Source organism: Asterias amurensis, chromosome 20 (assembly GCF_032118995.1).
Source record: "Asterias amurensis chromosome 20, ASM3211899v1".
Lineage (NCBI taxonomy): Eukaryota > Metazoa > Echinodermata > Asteroidea > Forcipulatida > Asteriidae > Asterias > Asterias amurensis.
The window spans coordinates 4,717,909-4,738,839 of NC_092667.1; the positions used below are offsets into that span (position 1 = coordinate 4,717,909).

Consider the following 20,931-nt stretch of genomic DNA (forward strand, 5'->3'; position numbering starts at 1 on the left):
GGTAGAACCATGGGGTAAACGACTAAAAAGAATAACATTTTGTTTTCCATTTTCATTTATTTTTATTTCATAATAGTTTATACAAGATATAAATACTTTTAAAGGCAGTATAGACACGTAATTTACTCAAAATAATTATTAGCATAAAACCTCACTTGGTAATGAGTAATGGGGAGAGGTTGATAGTATAAAACATTCCGAGAAACAGAAGAAGTAATTTTCCATAAATTTGATTTCGAGACCTCGGATTTAGAATTTGAGGTCCCGAAATCAAGCATCTGAAAGACCACAACTTCATGTGACAAGGGCGTTTTTTCTTTCATTATTATCTCGCAACTTCGACGACCAATCAAGCTCAAATTTTCACAGGTTTATTATTTTATGCATATGTTAAGATACACCAAGTTAGAAGACTGGTCTTTGACGATTACCTATAGTGTCCAGTGTCTTTAATACTGAAAGTATTTAACATAATTTGAAGATTTAATTTTTTTAAACTGTTAAGAAACACTTTAGAGGGGGTCTATTGCTAAACTCTGTATATATATAACAAGTAAGGTGAACAACTTTTTCTGGAGGATTGGCAATCATATAACCTTTATTTTCATTCAGATTTTGTCATGAAACTGAGCAACCCCTGCCATAATAAAACAAATATTTTAGGTAGTCGGGCTCTTGTGTGGGTGACGTGATTCCTCACCAGTATTTCCATGGCTCAACTTTATTTTTCGGCAAAGGTCTCTGCAGAAAAAAAAATAACACAGATTAAAAGACATGTCTCAATTGTTCACATTTTTGGGGGAACAAAACAAGACAAACTCAGGGATAAGGTTGGCTCAGTAGTTTTTTTTGTTGTCATTAACCTCTGTGGACCCTGGTTCAAATCCCAGCACAGACCAGGGCCTAGCATGTGGATTTGGTTTTAGTCCCTACCTGGGGTGCAATTTGTCGGTCATAACCCATAACTGTTTCAGTTACTGGCCAGTCGTTAACCGATGGCAAGTTCAACCGAAACAGTTATTGGTTGAGACCGCCAGCTCACCACAGATTGCATGGGTTTTCCCCTTATAGGGTTTTCTTCCCACAACTAAAGCTGAACACTTCTTCGTGTCTCCTATTCATCCTGTTACTGGTGCTAACAAAATAAGAGAACCGAGGGGGATTCTGGCTGAAACGGGTAAGGTGCCCTGGACGCCATTTCAGTAAGCAACTCATTTGATGTAACAATAGATAAGTGCAGACCTTGACCATTGCTATCAATGAAACAACACTTCTTGATGAAAAGGCACCCAAGTATAAGTCTTGTTATAACAACAAAAGAACTCAAGTTGAGTGCTGTTGGATGTGTCATGAAATAAATCAAATCTCTGAGAAAACAAATTATCAACACCTCTTATTTGAGTTGTTTCCCTTCACATAATTATACATCTATTTCCCGACAGTTTGTAACAATAAATTTCTGTTGTACCTTGTTAATGTTTTTTTTGTGTGGTTTGAGGGCAGGACATGGAGCTAGCACTAACGCCTCTACTGGACTGACTGGAGGTGTTTTCAGGCATTCCTATTAAAAACAAACACAACCAAAATTCACAAAATTACAAGTTGTGTCAAAGAGATACACTTCAACAACAAATTCATCAAAATACATCACTATGCCTTGTGAACTCACTCATTCTCTCTTCTGTCACGGTAGTTTGTTTGGGTTCGAACAAAGATAATTGACCATTAGGGAGCTCGCCAATATAGGGCTGGATAGCCCAGTTGGTAGAGCGTGGTGCATTCATCCAGAGGTCATTGGTTCAAGTCCTGCTCCAGTCAATTTGTCTTTGATCAAACACAAACTATTTATAAATTTACTCAGTCAGTTTCCGTTGTGGTTTATTTCAGCACAGTTGTACACAATCATTGCACACTATTGTAAAGTAATTAATGACTTAACAAGTCACATGAAAGACTAACTGTTATTCTCTAGAGGTTTTACCTGTTCGATTGGTTCGGGAGTAGTGACAGGTTCATTTGATTCGATGGGTTCGAGAGTAGCGACAGGTTCATTTGATTCGATGGGTTCGGGAGTAGCGACAGGTTCCACCGACACTGTAATAATAATAATAATAATAATTTATATAGTGCAAATTCCAATAGAATTTTGTTCGAAGAATGCAATGAACAACAAAAGATTTTTAAAAAACAAGATGAATACACTGTAAAAATATACATATGCACACATTCAAATGAGGAAAGGAAACATCAATAAAATTAATGTGTAATACAGACGAAGGAGCCAGACACTGTCATTTAAAGAGCATTTGATTTTTAAAATTTATAAAAACAGTGACAACAATCAAGAAGAATGAGCCATCAACATCATTCCAAAGTTTTGTTACCAGCCAAAGACAACTGCTAAATACTAGAAAGTCCCTTACCTGGTGGGGATGACGGAGTACCAGGGAGTTCCATTGAGCTACTGCAGGATGGAGGGCTTGTCCTGCTGGATACGACGATATCTAAAAAATAGAAAACAACAGTCATTAGGAAACAACTATTGATTCATTGGGAGGATGAAGGTAGCCGGTTGCTGAGAAATGGTTCTCGCATGCAATGTCCTCCATGCAATACTGCAATTATTGCATATGTATGTCTGCCGGACAGGTTTTGCACATGCAATCGTGTCCGCCCAGACGCTACTGCATAATGCAATTGTGTCCGCCCAGACACATTTGCATATGCAGTTGTGTCCGCCCCGTGCAAAACCGTCCTTGCAGTAAATTAAACGCCCTTGGTCGACGGAACACGTTCGCAATTTCTTTTACAAGCTAAGTGCATTTCATGAATGACATGGGAAATGTTCGGCCGTTGATTGGGTTGGGTACTCAGAGCTGTTCCACTTTGACCGACGGATTCTTGAAAACTGCACCTTTATAAGGTAACATCATGTGACAAGCTTTTTAAATAGAGCATTTTCATGTAAAATAAAGCATTTTTTTGCAAAATCAAGATACAACTTTTTTGCACTAACGTGACAATATCTAGAGTATTTTTGGGGGAGACATTCGCTTTTTAGCGACAGTTAAATATATAACTTTCTTTAGCTCTTCTGTTATGTCGGTACATGTACTTGTGAATTCAGGCCCAATTAAATATGATATCAATATTATTATAACATGGGGTGGAAGCAATTATAATTATTATATGATATTCTCACACCTTCTTTATGAATGTTTTCAGATTCTTGCTGGTCGGCGGGTCCATCCTCTTCAATTTGTATGCTAGGATCAGGTAAAAACTCAGTTTCTGTCACCTTTGAAATTTGCACTGACTGCATGGGCAAACTCTGTGTAAGAAAAGAGAAATTAGAGAAAGAGTTTAAAAAGATGAATGCTGTCAACATTGCATTTCTAGAGGAGTAATTCTATAAAAATGTCTACTCATTTTGATTGAAAAAAATAAACTTGAGAATTTCCGAAAAATAATAATAAAAAAATTGTATAATGGGAGTACAATCAGGTGAGGTTTTATTGACGATTCAACGTTCATCCCCCTCAAGACGATCAGAGCATACTGATCGAGAAGTTGAGTTGTCAACCACAGGTTCTTCTGAGAAACCACCACTACTCAAAAAAGATTTACACAAGGTGCTACAGCAAAACCTCACCAGAAGGAAACTTTAACTGCCATCTAGAAAGATCTTAAAATCAACTTCTAAAATCAACGTTAATAACATTGATAAAGTTGTGTTTCAAAAATGTGAACAAATCGTGCATACATCATCATTTAAGGGAGGGTAAACCTTTGGTGAAGACTTTAAACATTAATGCACATGAAAACTCACTTACAGAGCACTTGCGAGCTGCTTGTATTATAAAATGTTGTTAGGAATGACAACCTTTGACCAACAAACCTGGCCGACAATGTGCCAAGAGGCACTTTATACTGTCTCTCGAAGTGTCAAACTTTCCGCTAAGCTAATGAGTAAACTCTCTAATCCAAAAACATTTAACATGCAAATTTAACATCCATTAAATTGTTGCAGTACCTGCTGCTAAAACATAGAATTCAAACTGCCTTAAGCTACCGGGCAATCTCAGTGGTCTAGTTGGTAAGACACTGCTCTAGAATTGCACTGGTGGTGGGTTCGAAAGTATTGAGTATACAAAGCAGTATACAAACACACATCGGTGCAAGGGTAAAACTAAATTTATTAAACTAGAACAATCTCGTTACCCTGGAGTTAAGTGCCATCTCCTGCCGACGCTTGTTTCGTTTACGCACAAAAGCTGCTCTGACCTAATAAAGATGGGCGGAGAAAAGTAACAATTCTTTGTAACAAGCTAATAAGTACAAAGGCCTGTTTCTTTATATTGATTACTTCTTCAGTTAAAAGGGAATGGTCAAACGGGAACGCTCACTAAAACATTTTGATAACAAGTTCAGAGGAGAAATATTGTTTTTTAATGACAACTTCCCCCACCACTTTTCTGACAGTCTCCCTCCAACAAAACAGTAATAAATAACCCGACAAAGGACTCCTTCTCTGTTCAGAGATATAGAGTCCTAGGTGTGAGAGCGGCAGGCCTCGAAAAAAACACAAGGCACCCACAGCGATTGCCATGGTGCCCTGTGCTTTTGCTGTGGTTCCCTTTGCAAAGTTCCAATGCAAAATTACTGTGCCCCTTGAAGAGCGAAGTTCAATGCCAAGGCCCGTTTCCCGGGCGGACAGTTTTCAGAGCTCTATAATCTTATCTGTAGGAAACTGTTTATCTCACCGAGTAAACATTTCATGGCTGCTCACATTTTCAGGCGGTGAGTTTTGGACATCAGTATTTCTCACAAACCTGTCATTTTTGTGATAAGCTCCGAGATAAATAGCTTCTTCAAGCACAAACAAACCAGCTAAGCATGGGAAAATCTTGCTTAACAAAAACAGATTACCAGCCAACATTCCATCAAGTTTACACTGTTGTGACTGGTGCTCCACTCAATTTTTGTTAAGCAGTATTTTGCTACTCTGCTAAACAGCTTGATGCAAATTGGGCCCTGCAAGTAACTCTTTGAAGGATTGAAAGTTCACTGACCTCTGAGTTGAATACGCAATAGATCAGAAAGATGAAGAGTCCCTGGAAAGAATTGAAGATGACGAAGAGATACTTGAAAACCTCGAACATTAGCAGTCCAAAGAGCCACGTCATTCCCATGATGGGCATGAGAACGAGGGCCCCCTTCACGCCGGATCTTACGACAAGATGAAGGACAGAAAATCAGTAAAACGTAACATCTCACCAAACATGGGACCTATGTCATACTCGCAACTGAAGCAAAACATTCTCAGAAAAACTGAATATAAGGTCAACTGACTGGGTTAATTTTTTAATATTTAGGGCGACCACCAACATTAGAACTAGATAGCACGCATACAGTCAAAATGAAATGTACTTTGATTGACATTTTATTAATCCAAATTCGCCAAGCAATACTTTTTATCTAGTTAGCAAATTTTAACTTGGTAAAGATCAGTGCCCAATTTCATAAAGCTGTTAAGCAGAAAATAGGTGGAGCACCAGTCACAACAATGTAAACCTTGTGGACGTTTGGCTGGTAAACAGTTTCTGCTCAGCAACATTTTATCTTTGCTTAGCAAGTTTCTGTGCTTACAGGCTTTATGAAATTGGGCCCTGTACTTGGCTGCATATTTAGCTTGTTAAGATCAACTCAAGCTTGGATTGCCTAAGCATCGGGTCAGTGTTTGAGATGTTAAAGAAAAGGACGGTCTAACAATCCGGGAAGTTTGACATCACCCTCCCCCAACCACACATTGACATTATTTTACTCACTTGATGTGGTCATAGTTTTTCTCTTGATGTAACCGAGCTGATTTCATAGTGATCCGGATCACCATCGTAAAAACAATCATGTTGAACTACGAGAAATCACAAAATCATAATAATAATATAATAAAACCATTCTTATATAGCGCATATCACCGTGAGGTCCCTATGCGCTGTAAAAGGAAATCAACATTTATTGTACAAAGCAAATAGATATGTTTTTAACCGGGTTTTGAATTGTTCTGATGTCTCAGCCTGTTTAACAACCTCTGGAAGACTGTTCCATAACTGAACTGCATATTGGAAAGAGCGGGAACCGTACGACTACATGGTCAAAATATGATTGTGGAATTCTTTTTAATTACTTGGATTGATGAAGGGGTCTTGAGGGCGAAACAAAATTAATGCTTGTGGAAAATTGTTTCTGTTTGTCTCAAGTCAGAAGCTGCTTAGGGGATATTTACAACGATTACATACTCGTGATATTTTTTTTCGAAATTGTGTTGACCCATCGACACACCCCAATTTACGATTCATTATTTTTCTGAAAAGTTTTATGAGAGATCGCCTAACCTCACAAGACTAGATGGCTACTTCAAAGTGAGCGCTACACTTAACTGATTTGGGCTATCGATTTAAATCAACTGCCACTAGGGGATTGCCACCTACTGGGCTGAAACAGGGTTACCCCCTTCACAGTCTATAAGGATGTAGGCATGGGTAGCATCCACTAGGAGCCACCTACTACGGGGCTAAAACACGGGTACCCCCTTCACAGTCCATAAGGATGTAGGTAGCATCCACTAGGAGCCTGACTGATAGAGCAGAATGCACTAGGAAAGGGCTACTGCCACCAGGGGAACGTTACCACCTACTCAGGGGCTGAAACAGGGTTACACCCTTCACAGTCCATAAGGATGTAAGCATGGGGGATCATCCACTAGGAGCCTGGCTGATAGAGCAGAATGCACTAGGAGAGGGCTACTGCCACCAGGGGCACGTTGTCACCTACTCAGGGGCTGAAACAGGGTTACCCCCTTCACAGTCTATAAGGATGTAGCCATGGGTAGCATCCACTAGGGGCCTGGCTGATAGAGCAGAATGCGCTACCTTCCCAACTTTTTATGAAGCAATTATGGTCTGGTTTTGTTTCTACTTACCATTACAACTACTATGACTGGTACTACAAATAAGAAGGCACTGTACCCGACAAGCCAACAACTGCAAGAAATAAATACATGTTCTATGATTCAAAAAAATGAATGAATATTTGGCATTGCAACACTCCTAGGATTGAAAAAATTATAATGATGGTAAGTATTGTCTGAAGCTTTGCATGGTGTGAATGACAAGGAAAAAACTATAAATAAACAGTAAAATAGGTCTCTTAAGTGGCAGTGTTGGCTCTGAAAAGAGCTGGTCTTCAGGAGTTGAGCAAAGTATACTGTTTAAAACGTCAAGACCACACCGGCTCTTTTCAGAGCCTTCGGCCTCGAGAAATAGGTTCCTCTTCTGGTCACTCAAAGTCCCTCAGGGAAATAGACGTACACTAGTAACCTCATTGCCATTCAATATGTGTATAATAGTTACTTCCTAAATATTATGGTAGATGATTGGAAATAATTTGTTCATAATTGATTATTTACACTGTCTTTGATCCGTATCCTCCGTTGTTTGCACCAAAAGATATGGCGCATATTATGGCCGGAGCGACCCAGCCGATGAGAACGTAGCGGTACACCTTAATGTTCTCACTGCCGTAGACTTTGACCACCTTCATGTAGAGATGCACCCCCTCTACCAACATCCAACCAAAGACAGACAGGTAGAAGAAATGCAGAAACAGGGCGATGATCTTGCAGACAACCTATCAGAAAGCAGATAATTACATACAGTGTTGTAGCTAGAACAACTGTAGTGTTTGGGCTCTTAATCCAATTTAGTCCACCAAGGGCGAGCCGTTCAACAAAATTATTCATGTTTGGGTATGGGGCCATCATTGCTGAAGTGCAATCGTGGGGAAAACTGTGCTGGGCAGCACTGTGTATTTTGCTCAGAGTGCTGGTTGGAATTTGTTAGTTCTAGGCAGGCCTGCCCAGCATCAACGTTTTTTAACATTTGCCAGCCCAACAGACTAAGAAGTTTGCTGTGTCACTGGCTTCTACTCTACGCAAAGAAGTCGTATGAACTTGAGAAGGAAATGGGTTTGGTGCACAATGATTTGAATACAGATGAAAAAGACAAAATGGCAGCGTCATGATAAAGGTATACAGCAGGAATAATTGAACAGACTACTGACCGTATCGTTGCAGTACCCGCTGCCAAAACATAGGATTCAAAATGCCTCTAGCTACCAGGCAACCTTGGTAGTCTAGTTGGTAAGACACTGCGCTAGAATTGCAAGGGTCGTGGGGGCGAATCCCACCCGAGTAACATGCCTGTGATATTTTTTCACAGGACTCGGGAAAGTACTGAGTATACAGTACTATTAACACACATCGGTGTATGGGTAAACAAAACAAAAAATTAATATTCTTTGTCCCCGATGCAAATTTAACATCTCTTAGAGTACTGACCGGGTTTCCATTTCCACGATCAACACCGCCAACAAATAAGATCAGAGCCACCAAGAGAGCTACAACTAGGTTAGTATGAATGAAAATACGATCAAACTGCAACATCCTCCTGACGGAAAGAAAAATAAAATGATTAGTAACAGTTGTTGCAAAAATCACCTATGGTCGGGGCTTGAATTCAGGCGGAAAATCTACAAGGCCGCAGCGTCGTTGCGGTAGGTTTACTACGCAAAGTTGTTCCCAATGGACGTTTTAGCGACTTGTTACCGTGGCTGCGTGGAAGTCTTCCGCGACCTCTTTTGGCGTGTTAGTTTAACATCACGGTCGCAGTAAGTTGACAGGGAGGTCAGTTTACCATGTGTCCCCATCGGATTTAATTTTGTCATTAGAAAAGTTGCAGTACTTTAACCAAAAAAAGTCCAATGGGAACTTGACTTTATTGGTGTTTACTTCATTACTCATACAATTGAAAAGTTAACATTTGACTATCTTTCTTTTCTTCTTCATTATTTTCTTGCAACTTCGATGACCAATTTTCAAGGGTTTGTTATGAAGTGAGGATACTGGTCTTTGATATATCAAAAGTATACCCTGCTTTAAAAATGAGACAAATACTTGCTTACCACAAATAGATGTAAATAGTGAGTTGGAGGACCAGTGCTAATATCGACACCCCCACGCCAATATTAGAAAGCCAGTCGATAGGTCTTAGAATCGTGTTTTTTGGTAGAACCTTAGTTTCCTACAGTGAATGTTGAAAGCACAAACGTAATGGTTAGCATGTTTAGAGCACTATCCGTGGGGGCGCTCTTCGCCAAGCATAACCGACTACAAAAGAACTTGTCGCAAATACTGAGGTGCGCGCGTAAAGCTTGGAATTAGGTGCATTGTGGTCTAACTGGTGATCAAATTTGATCCATATCTATCCCACAATGCACCTCATTCAACTGTCTGCGCTTGCGCACTGGTATTTGCGAAAAGGTCTTTGCTCACAAAAAAACAACTTCACATTGTTTTCGGATTGAAAAATAATTACACCCAATCCCAATGTCAAAATGATTTGGCAGAGCGGTCGTAGGCAAAGTTTGTTAGTTCGTTTGGAGATGACAATACTCTCAAATAAATTTATGGCTGCAAAAAATCCAAGATGCTGTTATAATTTCTTAAAACATTAATTTCCCTGAGTGAGGCGGGTGAACAGCTGTGCCTTATATCTCACTTTTTAATCTCAACTGCACTATTCTGATTCAGGCTCAGGTGTCATTTTCATCCACATCTGTCGATTTTGTTTGTTTTTGTTTTGTTTTGGGGGGTTTTCCTGGAGGAAATTTTTTGTCAATTTAATTAGTTCTGAATCTGAATCTGAATTATATAGTTGCCAAAGCATCCTCATGGAAACAACACACCAACTTTTAGTAGAAGGAAAATTTTCCAAACCATATACTACTACAAAGGGAATCCTTTCTCAAAATAGTTTATACTATCAACAGCTGCAGTCCTTCTCACCAAGTAAGTTTTTATAGTCATTATTTTTTGGATTACTAACAAATCTATGACCCTCACAAACAAAATAGAAGAGGTATACAGAATTAAACCTTCTTTTTTTATTAGTGCTTGGTGATGGTGTGATAAAGATACACTTGAACGAGTCATCTCTTATCCTTTTACCTTATAACTAATGTCCATAAGAATCCCAAAGTTTGTTGAATGATTGCAGTCGCATTTGGAGAAATGTGTTGTTGAGAATACCGTCTTGCATCCCCTAGTTGACCATCTTAAAAATAAAAATATAACAGCAAATCAAAACATTCTCATTTAAAGGAGAGCAGACTTTGTTATGCAATTTCATAGTGTACGTGAAAGAACCCACAACACTTATGGTGGAAAAGTACGGATTAACCCTGGTGTTTTTGGTTCACAAGCAAGCATTTACAGGTTTTCTTGCGTTGTGAGCTCCAGTGACTATTAAAGCCATTGGACCCTTTCGGTACAGAAAAAAAAAAAAAAGTTCACAGATTTACAAATAATTTACAGGGTTTACAGAAGGTAATGGTGAAAGACTTCTCTTGAAATATTAGTCCATGAAATGCTTTACTTTTTGAGAAAACGGTAAAACAATATAAATTCTCGTCAACGAGAATTACGGAGTTGTTATAAACACATGTCATGACTGGGCGAAACGCGCGAAAACAGGAGTGGGTTTTCCCGTTATTTTCTCCCGACTCCGATGTCCGATTGAGCCTAAATTTCCACAGGATTGTTATTTTATATATAAGTTGTGATACACGAAGTGTGGGACTTGGACAATACTGTTAACCGAAAGTGTATAATGGCTTTAAGTTCACTTATGAGCCATCCTTGGTTTCATTGCTAGATAATAATAGTTCTGGTAAGCAACATTTTGTTGTGCTTACCTACATTATTTGCTAAAAGCAGATGAGGTTGTATTGGCCACAGTTCACATGATACAACGGTCATAAATTTAAACTTACGTTTCGTTAATCTCGTTCCAAAATGCGCATATGGGTGTTCTGATGACCTCATAAAATGCTGTATCATCAATGGGAAGTATTTTTGTGCCAGTATCCTAGCAAGAAAATTACAAATCGGGCAATTTGACTGACAGCTTGTTTTTGTCAATATAAAAAATGTATTGGTAAATAAAGGGAAAAAAAGAGGGGTGAAAAGACAATTGAAATTTGAAATTTTGTCAAAAATATATGACTTTTTTTTATACAAGCTAGATTCAGGACTGCGAGAACAGAATAAAAATAATAAATCCTCCGGGCTATGTATGTCAACAGCACGCACATCTACATTCATTGGGGCTTTCATGGGAGGAGATAAATTGGGGGGAGGGGGATGGGAGGATGGAAAATCCTCCAAGGAATTTGTACTCTTCATTGAGGAAAAATAGAGAGAGAGAGAAGGAAAAAATCTGGCGCTTCTAACAGAATCTTTGTTCTCTTTGCTTTGTTACTCTCTGAGAAAAAAATATTTCTGACAATTCTAAGAAAACTTGTCAGGGTTTAAGGGAAAAAACTGAAGATTTCTGGCATTTGGTTGTAGACAAACAATGCTCAACGTATGTTTCATATTTACTACAATGTGCTGAAGGCGGAAGGCAACAGGCACCGATGTTTTATTGCCTTCAACAAAGAGCGAGAAGGTCAAGAGGGCACTGTTTACTTCTTGAGTCGTCTCGTTGTAAGCAACTTCAGTCCTGCAAAGTCAGAAAGAAAAAAAAACTGACTGGGACAACTGTTTTGGAGCGTGAAGCTTTAGGGCCGGACCGAATCTTGGCAGGCAATGGATTTGTCCGGAACACCCAAGCCCTATTCTACAGCCAGTGTGCATAGCTGAGGTTTCTAGTATTGAATGCAGTTTTAATGGGTCTTAATTGTTATAAAATCACCATCTTGTTGTCTGGTTCCCTATAAACAATTGCTTTCATGTACAAGTTATCAGTTTTCACATTAAGGGGACAGACTATTTCTCCTTCTAGCCTCCGTTTGAGTTATTCCATTGTTCAAGTCGTTCACATTTATGCTCACATTTACAACAACAATGGATTTACCTGGTAGGTCTGCTGCCACCTAGTGACCCAAAAAGACGCCCGTTATAGACCAAAAGCAAGCCCTAGTTTCATTGAGCTTCTTAAGCACACATAGCTAAGCATAACAAAATTATGCTTATCAGAATCAGGTAACCAGCCAAATTGGTAACCAGCTCAATTCTGCTAAGCAGAAAATTTGAAAGCAATATTTTCCAACGAGTCGCGTCTAACCTTTCAGCCTCGGTTTTGTATTGCTACGAGTGCGGGATTTAAAACAATTTCGGTCTTGGTTGTACTTACTCTGTTTCGTTCAGAAAAACTGTTCTGTTCAGATTATTCTCTTTCCTCAAGACCACCAAAATGAAATTCCCTGACAAGTAAATAAAAAAATAAAAAAGATGAAGTGCATTCAGTGCGTCCGACATTTCCCAACAACGTGGTGATTGCTGGTCAGGGCAATTTCCCCAACAGCTTTGCATCCACGGCAACACACAGTCCATTCATCCTCTAATGATAAAGTATTAATTAGTATACCATTATATCATGATATCGTCCAGGCTTAAAGACACTGGACACTATTGGTAATTGTCAAAGACCAGTCTTTTCACTTGGTGTATCTCAACATATGCATAAAATAACAAACCTGTGATAATTTGAGCTCAATTTGGTTGTTGGAGTTGCGAGATATAAATGAAACAAAAAACACCCTCGTCACACGAAGTTGTGTGCTTTCAGATGCTTGATTTCGAGACCTCAAATTCTAGATCTGAGATCACAAAATCAAATTCGTTGAAAATTGCTTCTTTCTCTAAGCACGTCACTTCAGAGGGAGCCGTTACTCACAATGTTTTATACTATCAGCAGTTCCCCATTACTCGTAATCAAGAAAGGTTTCATGCAAATAGTTATTTTGAGTAATTACCAATAGTGTCCACTGCCTTTGATGGCGGCTATCGCAAGTCAGTGGTCTACTAGTACACCGTCTTTACTTACCATCATCAGAAAGTAGGTCACTGAAATCCGCATCCAGGCTATCCTGGGATGACGAGGCAGAAGTTTCCACGTTCTGGACAAATTCAAATGCTTTAAGATCGTCTACAGTCTGGTAGCTGCATAAGTCAGCACCTTTGGTCAAAGTAAATATTAAAAGTACAAGCATTGGTTTTGGAAGACAAGCACACAGTGCTGAAAGTAAAACCTATTATTAGAAAGGTTTCTTTTCAAGGTAATGTGGTTCTGAAAAAGTTGTCAGCGAAAATTGCAAGCACAATAGTGTGACAAAATATTTGTTCCCAATTAAATCATAAATGCACTCCATCGGTGTTTACCACTTTTAATTCTACTTCGAGCAGAAATGACTTTGCACTTTTCTACTCCCCATTGACCACTGACACTGTCAATCCTGTCATGCCCTTCTTTCAAATCAATCTGCCCTGCCTTTGTGTTCTGGTCTAATCATACTTACTGTTTTGTTGCTGTGTGAGCGTTGTGCACGTGCCAGGTTCTAAAGTTCCAGCCAAAACCTTCATCGCGTCTTCTGTATTAGACACTACTTCCATCTCATTCTGAATTGACTGTTGACGTAAACAACAATAACTTGATAGATTTTCATAAGGAATAATGCACATTAGTTTTACCCAAATGCCATTAAGTGGAAAGCACCGTTTATTCATTAATTTTCCCAGAGTCCTGTGAAAAATTCACAGGCATATTACCAGGCCTGGAATTACACAGATCTCCTTTTTTCATTTCATTTCAGAAACATTTATTTCCACATAAATAAGCACTATAGAAAATCAACGCAGTTGTTACAAGAAAACTAGTATGTGGAGGTATTACACAAGAAGCCGAAGCTATGGAATGCCTTAAAGGAGGCTGAAGTTTTCTCGAGGATTGAAGTTTTCAATAGCAAATGTCAACATCAAAAGCAAAGGAAAAAAAATCAATCAACAGTGCCATCCGGTCAACTTACCAAAGTCTGTTCAGGTTCCGTTAGCTTTGAAAACGCGTACAGAACACCCTGCAAAAAAGTAAAAATGTAAAGGAATTTTACTTGTTGTCTATACGCCTCTCTAATAAATAATATTTATGCATGAGTACGTCACAATTCTAAACCAAAACGAGGCCATTGCACTAGAGGAGCAACCACTGCAAGTGGAGAGGAACGTGCGCCTATTGGCCTAATTTTGGGTAAGAATTATGTTGTCATGATCATTATTAATATTAGACTTAGAAAGGTGTAATATATTACTTTACTTTAGGTTTTCAGAATCTTTTGTAAATTAGCAGTATACTTTTAAGTATACTGCAACTAATACTATATAGACCTACTTCTAGAAACTATAAGGCTCCCCTGTGAGGAGCCTTTGACCCACGCGCTCCCCGACGCTTTTTTAATTTTGACTTTTTTTAGAGTTAGATCATAGGATAGATCATAGATGGTCTTGTTCTGCTTAAATAAATTGCACAATATTGACAATATTAATTATAAAATTATATCGATAAACTAATACAAAAATAAATCATATAAGAAAAACAAATTACGACCTCGTCACAAATTTCTGAGGGCGCTGTTGAACCCACACAAAGGTGTAGGCGTTGCGTGCGCGAGTCGTACAAACTGCATAGTAACCGCCCCATATTCCTTCCCACAATGCAGTGCGTTTCTGAATCGCGATAAACCTTATTGGTTGGATAAATTGGTGGCGAAGTGCGATAAATTATCCCATACTTACTCAAGTCACTGGGTGGGGCTGTAACATCATCCTTCCCAGAAGAGAAACTTTGGAGCATGGAGCCATGCTCCCTTCATTTTATGAATCATAGTAATAGTGAGAATGTACAGAGAAAACTGCTACCCTATCTATCTGTCACGTCAAAAGCTGGCCAAACGGAGAAGTGACAGGTCAAAGGTCACGGACACAAACTTTTATGCAAATGAGAAAGTTGTATCGGCCCAAGAGGGCGCACTTTTGAGCTGAAAATTTTGGCCAGTTTATTTTTTGTTCTTGTGGTTGGGACCGCACGTAGGCTCTATATCTGAATACTTTCTGGATCAAAAAGACCTGACCGGGACTGGTCCCCTCAGGGCTTGACCCATTTTGGATCAGTACGAACCAAATCTTATAGTCAAACATGACACAAAGGGTCAAAAATTATACAGAATCCGAGTTAAACCCAACTTTCCGGGTCAGATTACCTCCAGAGAAATGGATCGTGTCACATGCCACTTCTGAACGGAGAGATTTCGGACTCAAAGTGTGGACAGAACACAAATCATGAACATGACAGCTTTACAAAAACAGTCATCATCATTAATCATTACTACTGCCGTTCAATTTTGACATTCTTTTTTACTCTCGCGATTGTATCTGAAGTAAACTATAGCCACCCATCCCCCCGGCCCCCCACCCCGACTTACCGTAGCGATGCTATCCGTCACGTTCTTCGACAGCTGTTCGGTGGGCAGATCCGCAATGTTCGTAATAAAGTCTTCCAGGGCGGACTTCTCGTCGGCTGTTAGCTTCTCAGGAGCCTCGTCATCAAAACTGTCATTCCTCCTAACGTTACTGCTGCTGCTGCTGCATTCGAGGGCAGCCTGAATGGAATATAGTGCAGTTTTAAAGGCAGTGGACACTAATGGTAATTACTCAAAATAATAATCATCACAAAACCTTTCTTTATTACCAGTAATGGGGGAAAGGTTGATAGTATAAAACATTGTGAGAAACAGCTAATTTTCCACGAATTTGATTTCGAGACCTCAAGTTTAGAATTTGAGGTCTCGAAATCAAGCATCAGAAAGCACACAACTTTGTTTTATCTCGCAACTTCTACAACCGATTGAGCTCAAATTTTCACAGGTTTGTTATTTTATGCATATGTTGAGATACACCAAGTAAGAAGACTGGTCTTTGACAATTACCAATAGTGTCCACTGTCTTTAAAGGCACAACACCTTTGGTAGTAATTGTCAAAGACCAGTGTTGGTGTACCCCAACATATAAATGCATAAAATAACAATAATATCTGAACATATTATTTTGACTCAATAAGTCATCGAAGAAACACCCTTGTTGCTCCCATGTTGTTTGCTTTCAGGCCTAAAGTCTTTTTTCAGTGAGCAATTACCCCTTTCTTGAAGGGGGGGGGGGGGTCGGCAAGTCTAGAGTCATTTAAAGGAGTTAAGGACTGGGGCCGAGGAAAAAACTTATAAACATCACCATATAACTAAATGTTTTTGGCGTATTATTGATTTTCACAACACCCCCTTTCTTTAGTAAAACAGTTTTATAAAAATTAACTCTCATAAAGGGAAAGCTTGGGAAAGGTCTGGTCATGTTTTTACCCCATCCTGTCCCTCGAGTTTGCTGAACAATGATTAGTTTTCAAAACTCTTGCTGATACGCTATTTACGTATTTATTTATCTTCATTTTCGTTGATATTGTCAATTTTTTGTCATTGAATATGGCATGTCATGTTCAGAAGTAGTAATGTTCGAAATGGGGGAACAATAATTGCTGCTTCTCAAGGCGGGTACCGGGAATTTTATTGAGATTATTTTTTATAACAATAAATGAACAATGTGTTCACTATTAATATCCTCTTTCAGAGTTGACTTGTTAGTCGTAATGATGATGAAACTAATTAGCTTTAGTGATTTTCTTTCAAACACCATGATCATGTCAAAGACTAACGACTTTTTTAGCATGCAATTAATCAGTATGAGCGAGCACTGATGCGTAGTACAAACGTTACGAAACAATTTCGTTCATCCTTTCAAAAAAAATTAATCATTATAAATATTATTACCAGAAGCCGTTAACGAGAGACACTTCTTTATCCCAGTTATTTATCACTTCTGAACCTAATATTCAATGACATCATTAACGAAAAGGATGACACATAAAAATAATAACAAGCCTTGGTAACCGAGGCTTGTTATTATTTTTACGCATCATCCTTTTCGTTAATTGAACTTGGTTACCTTTTGAAATTTGAACCAAGATTCGAGTAATTAAAATGACAGAGTCTCGAATATTGATCAAACTTGAGCAAACTCGAGTGGTTCGGATGGGGTTAAACATAATCAAACCATGAAGTTGTTCGGACCATGATTGAAGTAAGCATTAGATAGACTAATGTTCACGTCCAATGATGAGAGAAGGAGCAAAGAGCTTCATTAACAAAAAAATCACATCACCGTCACACTAAATCCAACATACCTCAAAAGTATCCACTTGTCCCCCGCAGAAATTCGGTGGAGCTGCTGTTGGCAATTCAGTGGTGGTTGACTCGACTTGGGGCGTATGTTGCAAAGGGGCAGTTGATTGGTCAGTTGAAGGTTGATGATCAAATGGGTTGGTAGTGGTTAACGGTTCAACAGTTGTGGTTGGATGTTGATACATCGTCGTTGATTGGTCACTTGTAGATTGATGATCAAATGGGTTTCTAGTGGTTAACGGTTCAACAGTTGTTGTTGGATATTGATACATGGTCGTTGATTGGTCACTTGTGGATTGAAGATCAAATGGGTTGGTAGTGGTTAACGGTTCAACAGTTGTGGTTGTAGATTGATACATCGTCGTTGATTGGTCACTTGTAGATTGATGATCAAATGGGTTGGTAGTGGTTAACGGTTCAACAGTTGTGGTTGTAGATTGATACATCGTCGTTGATTGGTCACTTGTAGATTGATGATCAAATGGGTTGGTAGTGGTTAACGGTTCAACAGTTGTGGTTGTAGATTGATACGTGGTCGTTGATTGGTCACTTGTGGATTGAGGATCAAATGGGTGGGTAGTGGTTAACGGTTCAACAGTTGTGGTTGTAGATTGATACGTGGTTGTTGATTGGTCACTTGTGGATTGAGGATCAAATGGATGGGTAGTGGCTAACGGTTCAACAGTTGTGGTTGTAGATTGATACGTGGTTGTTGATTGGTCACTTGTGGATTGATGATCAAATGGGTGGGTAGTGGTTAACGGTTCAACAGTTGTGGTTGTAGATTGATACGTGGTTGTTGATTGGTCACTTGTGGATTGATGATCAAATGGGTGGGTAGTGGTTAACGGTTCAACAGTTGTGGTTGTAGATTGATACGTGGTTGTTGATTGGTCACTTGTGGATTGAGGATCAAATGGGTGGGTAGTGGTTAACGGTTCAACAGTTGTGGGTGTAGATTGATACGTGGTCGTTGATTGGTCACTTGTGGATTGAGGATCAAATGGGTTGGTAGTGGTTAACGGTTCAACAGTTGTGGTTGGATATTGATACGTGGTCGTTGATTGGTCAGTTGAAGGTTGATGATCAAATGGGTTTCTAGTGGTTAACGGTTCAACAGTTGTGGTTGGATATTGATACGTGGTCGCTGATTGGTCACTTGTAGATTGATGATCAAATGGGTTTCTAGTGGTTAACGGTTCAACAGTTGTGGTTGGATATTGATACGTGGTCGTTGATTGGTCACTTGTGGATTGAGGATCAAATGGGTGGGTAGTGGTTAACGGTTCAACAGTTGTGGTTGTAGATTGGTAAGTGGTTGTTGATTGGTCACTTGTGGATTGAGGATCAAATGGGTGGGTAGTGGTTAACGGTTCAACAGTTGTGGTTGTAGATTGATAAGTGGTTGTTGATTGGTCACTTGTGGATTGAGGATCAAATGGATGGGTAGTGGTTAACGGTTCAACAGTTGTGGTTGTAGATTGATACATGGTCGTTGATTGGTCACTTGTAGATTGGTTGTCAGTAGTTGCATTTGGGTTGGCAGTACCTGCATTTGGGTTGCCAGTACCTGCATTTGGGGTTGGCAGTGGTTAAAATGGTCAGTTGCGTTTGGGTTGGTAGTGGTCAACTAGTCAGTTGCATTTGAACTGCAGTGGTTAATGGGTCAGTTGCATTTGGGTTGATAGTGGTCAACTGGTCAGTTGCATTTGGGTTGGCAGTGAGTTGGGCTGGTATGAATTGATTTGCTAGCTGAAGTTTGGTATCGGTAGGTTGAGGTTATTGATTCGGTAAAAATGGTTCGAACGGAAACGACAACCATAGACAGAAACTTAAGTCTAGTCCTAAGTTAGGTCAAGCATGGGTCGAGTAACTCGTCCTAACTCATGATAAGACTTGAATCCACCCCTGGTTCATTCTTTGCGCGAAAACAAAAGACAAGCGACTTGGGTTCACCCACCCCAATTAGATGTTGCAAGACTTATGCAGAAGTAATGAGAGGCGCTGTTTGTCAACTATGGTGACGCAATAAAATTCTCTTTGCTTTAGCGTGAAATCACGAACCGGGCTTTACGCGACCTAGCATTTTGACGCCAATCACAAAACAAAAGAAATAGCAGTTGTTGAATAAAACAAATATAAAAATAATAGTAATAATAACATTTTTATACAGTGCTTTATACACTGCGTCTCAAAGTGCTTCTAACATGATTACCCTTGATCACTGGACCTTTTCATTCCTTAAACCATGAGCTCCAAGTAGTTCTTGAAAGCTCACCTTTTGAAGTAGTACAGTACCATTTTAACTAAAACGACCAATACAAAATATAGACGTAGATAAGTTCTGTGTATCATTTTTGTTGACAACTGCACTGTCAAACAGTATAGTCTTGAACAAAATAGTAATGATAATATTCAGACAATAAACTTAGTTTTCTGAGAGAAAAATAAACTTCATTATGGCATATTTAACTTACATGTGATTATGATCGTGCCCAAGAGAACTACCTGTTTAAGATAAAAAAAACAAAATGAGAAATACTAAATAGATTATAGCAAGTTCTTTTGTACCGTCGTTTATGCATCAAAGGTTTGATCGAGTCAAAAACCTCAAACAGAAAGCAAACATCGAAAGTGGTCAAAAATTAAGCTGTATAAAAAGAATGCTTTGCCGCATTCGATAAATCGATGAAACAAACGTAAACTTATAATTGACAATGGGAGTCAAACGTAAAGGTGGAATAAAAACGATTGTGAATATTTGACAGGGTTCGAGATAGGCTAAGGGGGTTAAAGTAATTTTGATTCGATTAACACGATTTTTTTTACAAACGTGAATGGTAGAAAAAACAATTGTTTTTAAAAGTGAGAGATAAATAAAATAACAAATTGAAATCATCAAACTTACCAACGCCGTGAGCCGAAGCATCATGTATCAACTGAAGAAAGATAAAAGGGTCCAAAACTTGATCAAAATTGGTTTTTATATTCCAGATTTCTTTCGCAAAAGAAACAAAAATACCTGTAGCATCGTCATTAAAAAGTACAACCTCATCGTGTTTGTAAAAAGAGCTCATAAAATCACTTAGCGAGCTGTGGGCAGATCTGAAGCTATTCGTCACGGTGCACAGCCCTTGCGGTGACAAAGACAGATGGCAATAGTAAAACCGTTTAAGGGCAAATGACACGTTTTGTAATTACTCAAAATATTAGCACAAACACTTACTTGGCTAACGAGCAACCAAGAGCTTTGATGATAGTATAAAAACATGGTGAGAAAGACTCCCTATTATCATAATTTAACCTAAATATGTTTTTTTGGAGGAAGTCCGAGTATAATCATTTATTGTTTTAAGTGCACCATACTGTACACAGTGCCAATTAAAAGTTAAAACTTAAAACTGAACTCCCCCTGAAGTAAATTAGTTTTTGAGAAAGAGGCAATTTCTCAACAATTATTTTGAGTCTGAGAAAGACTTCCGACCTGATGAAGACTTTCTCGGCCATCTTAAAGCAAACAAGTTTGTGCAGCAAGTGTGTGTTTCTTCAACGTTATTTTCTTGCAACTTCGATGACCATTGAGCCAGAATTTTCAGATTTGTTATTTTATGCATTAATTATTTTGCTTGGGATACACCAAGTGCGAATACTGTCTCTTACAATATTACCTAACGTGTCTTATCTCGAGTTAGAACAAATTACTCGTCCTTACTGAGGACTATAGTCATACGTTTTAATATCTCCTAGGACTAG

At 38.9% G+C, this 20,931-nt stretch overlaps 1 protein-coding gene across 3 annotated transcripts; it reads right to left on the reverse strand.

Annotated features, from left to right (window-relative positions):
* Positions 1–55: 55 nt before the first annotated feature.
* On the reverse strand, positions 56–20,255 carry LOC139952184 (uncharacterized). Of its 3 annotated transcripts, none has more exons than XM_071951216.1 (23): positions 20,087–20,255; positions 19,656–19,686; positions 17,181–18,684; positions 15,376–15,552; positions 13,927–13,974; positions 13,420–13,528; positions 12,948–13,079; positions 12,255–12,324; positions 11,501–11,621; positions 10,891–10,985; positions 10,067–10,172; positions 9,022–9,140; positions 8,399–8,507; positions 7,469–7,689; positions 6,983–7,043; positions 5,829–5,914; positions 5,073–5,229; positions 4,222–4,284; positions 3,205–3,331; positions 2,424–2,504; positions 1,982–2,094; positions 1,469–1,561; positions 56–741 (listed from the first exon to the last, which is right to left on the reverse strand). In XM_071951216.1, the coding sequence occupies exons 1-23, from the start codon at positions 20,253–20,255 to the stop codon at positions 697–699; spliced, it is 3,837 nt and encodes a 1,278-aa protein (XP_071807317.1). In that variant the 3' UTR covers positions 56–696. The 3 variants fall into 3 exon arrangements, 2 of the variants coding, with proteins under 2 accessions (XP_071807317.1, XP_071807318.1); XM_071951217.1 differs by having other exon boundaries at positions 17,181–18,748; positions 20,087–20,254; XR_011787873.1 differs by lacking the exons at positions 56–741; positions 1,469–1,561; positions 1,982–2,094; positions 5,073–5,229.
* Between the last annotated feature and the right edge of the window lie 676 nt (positions 20,256–20,931).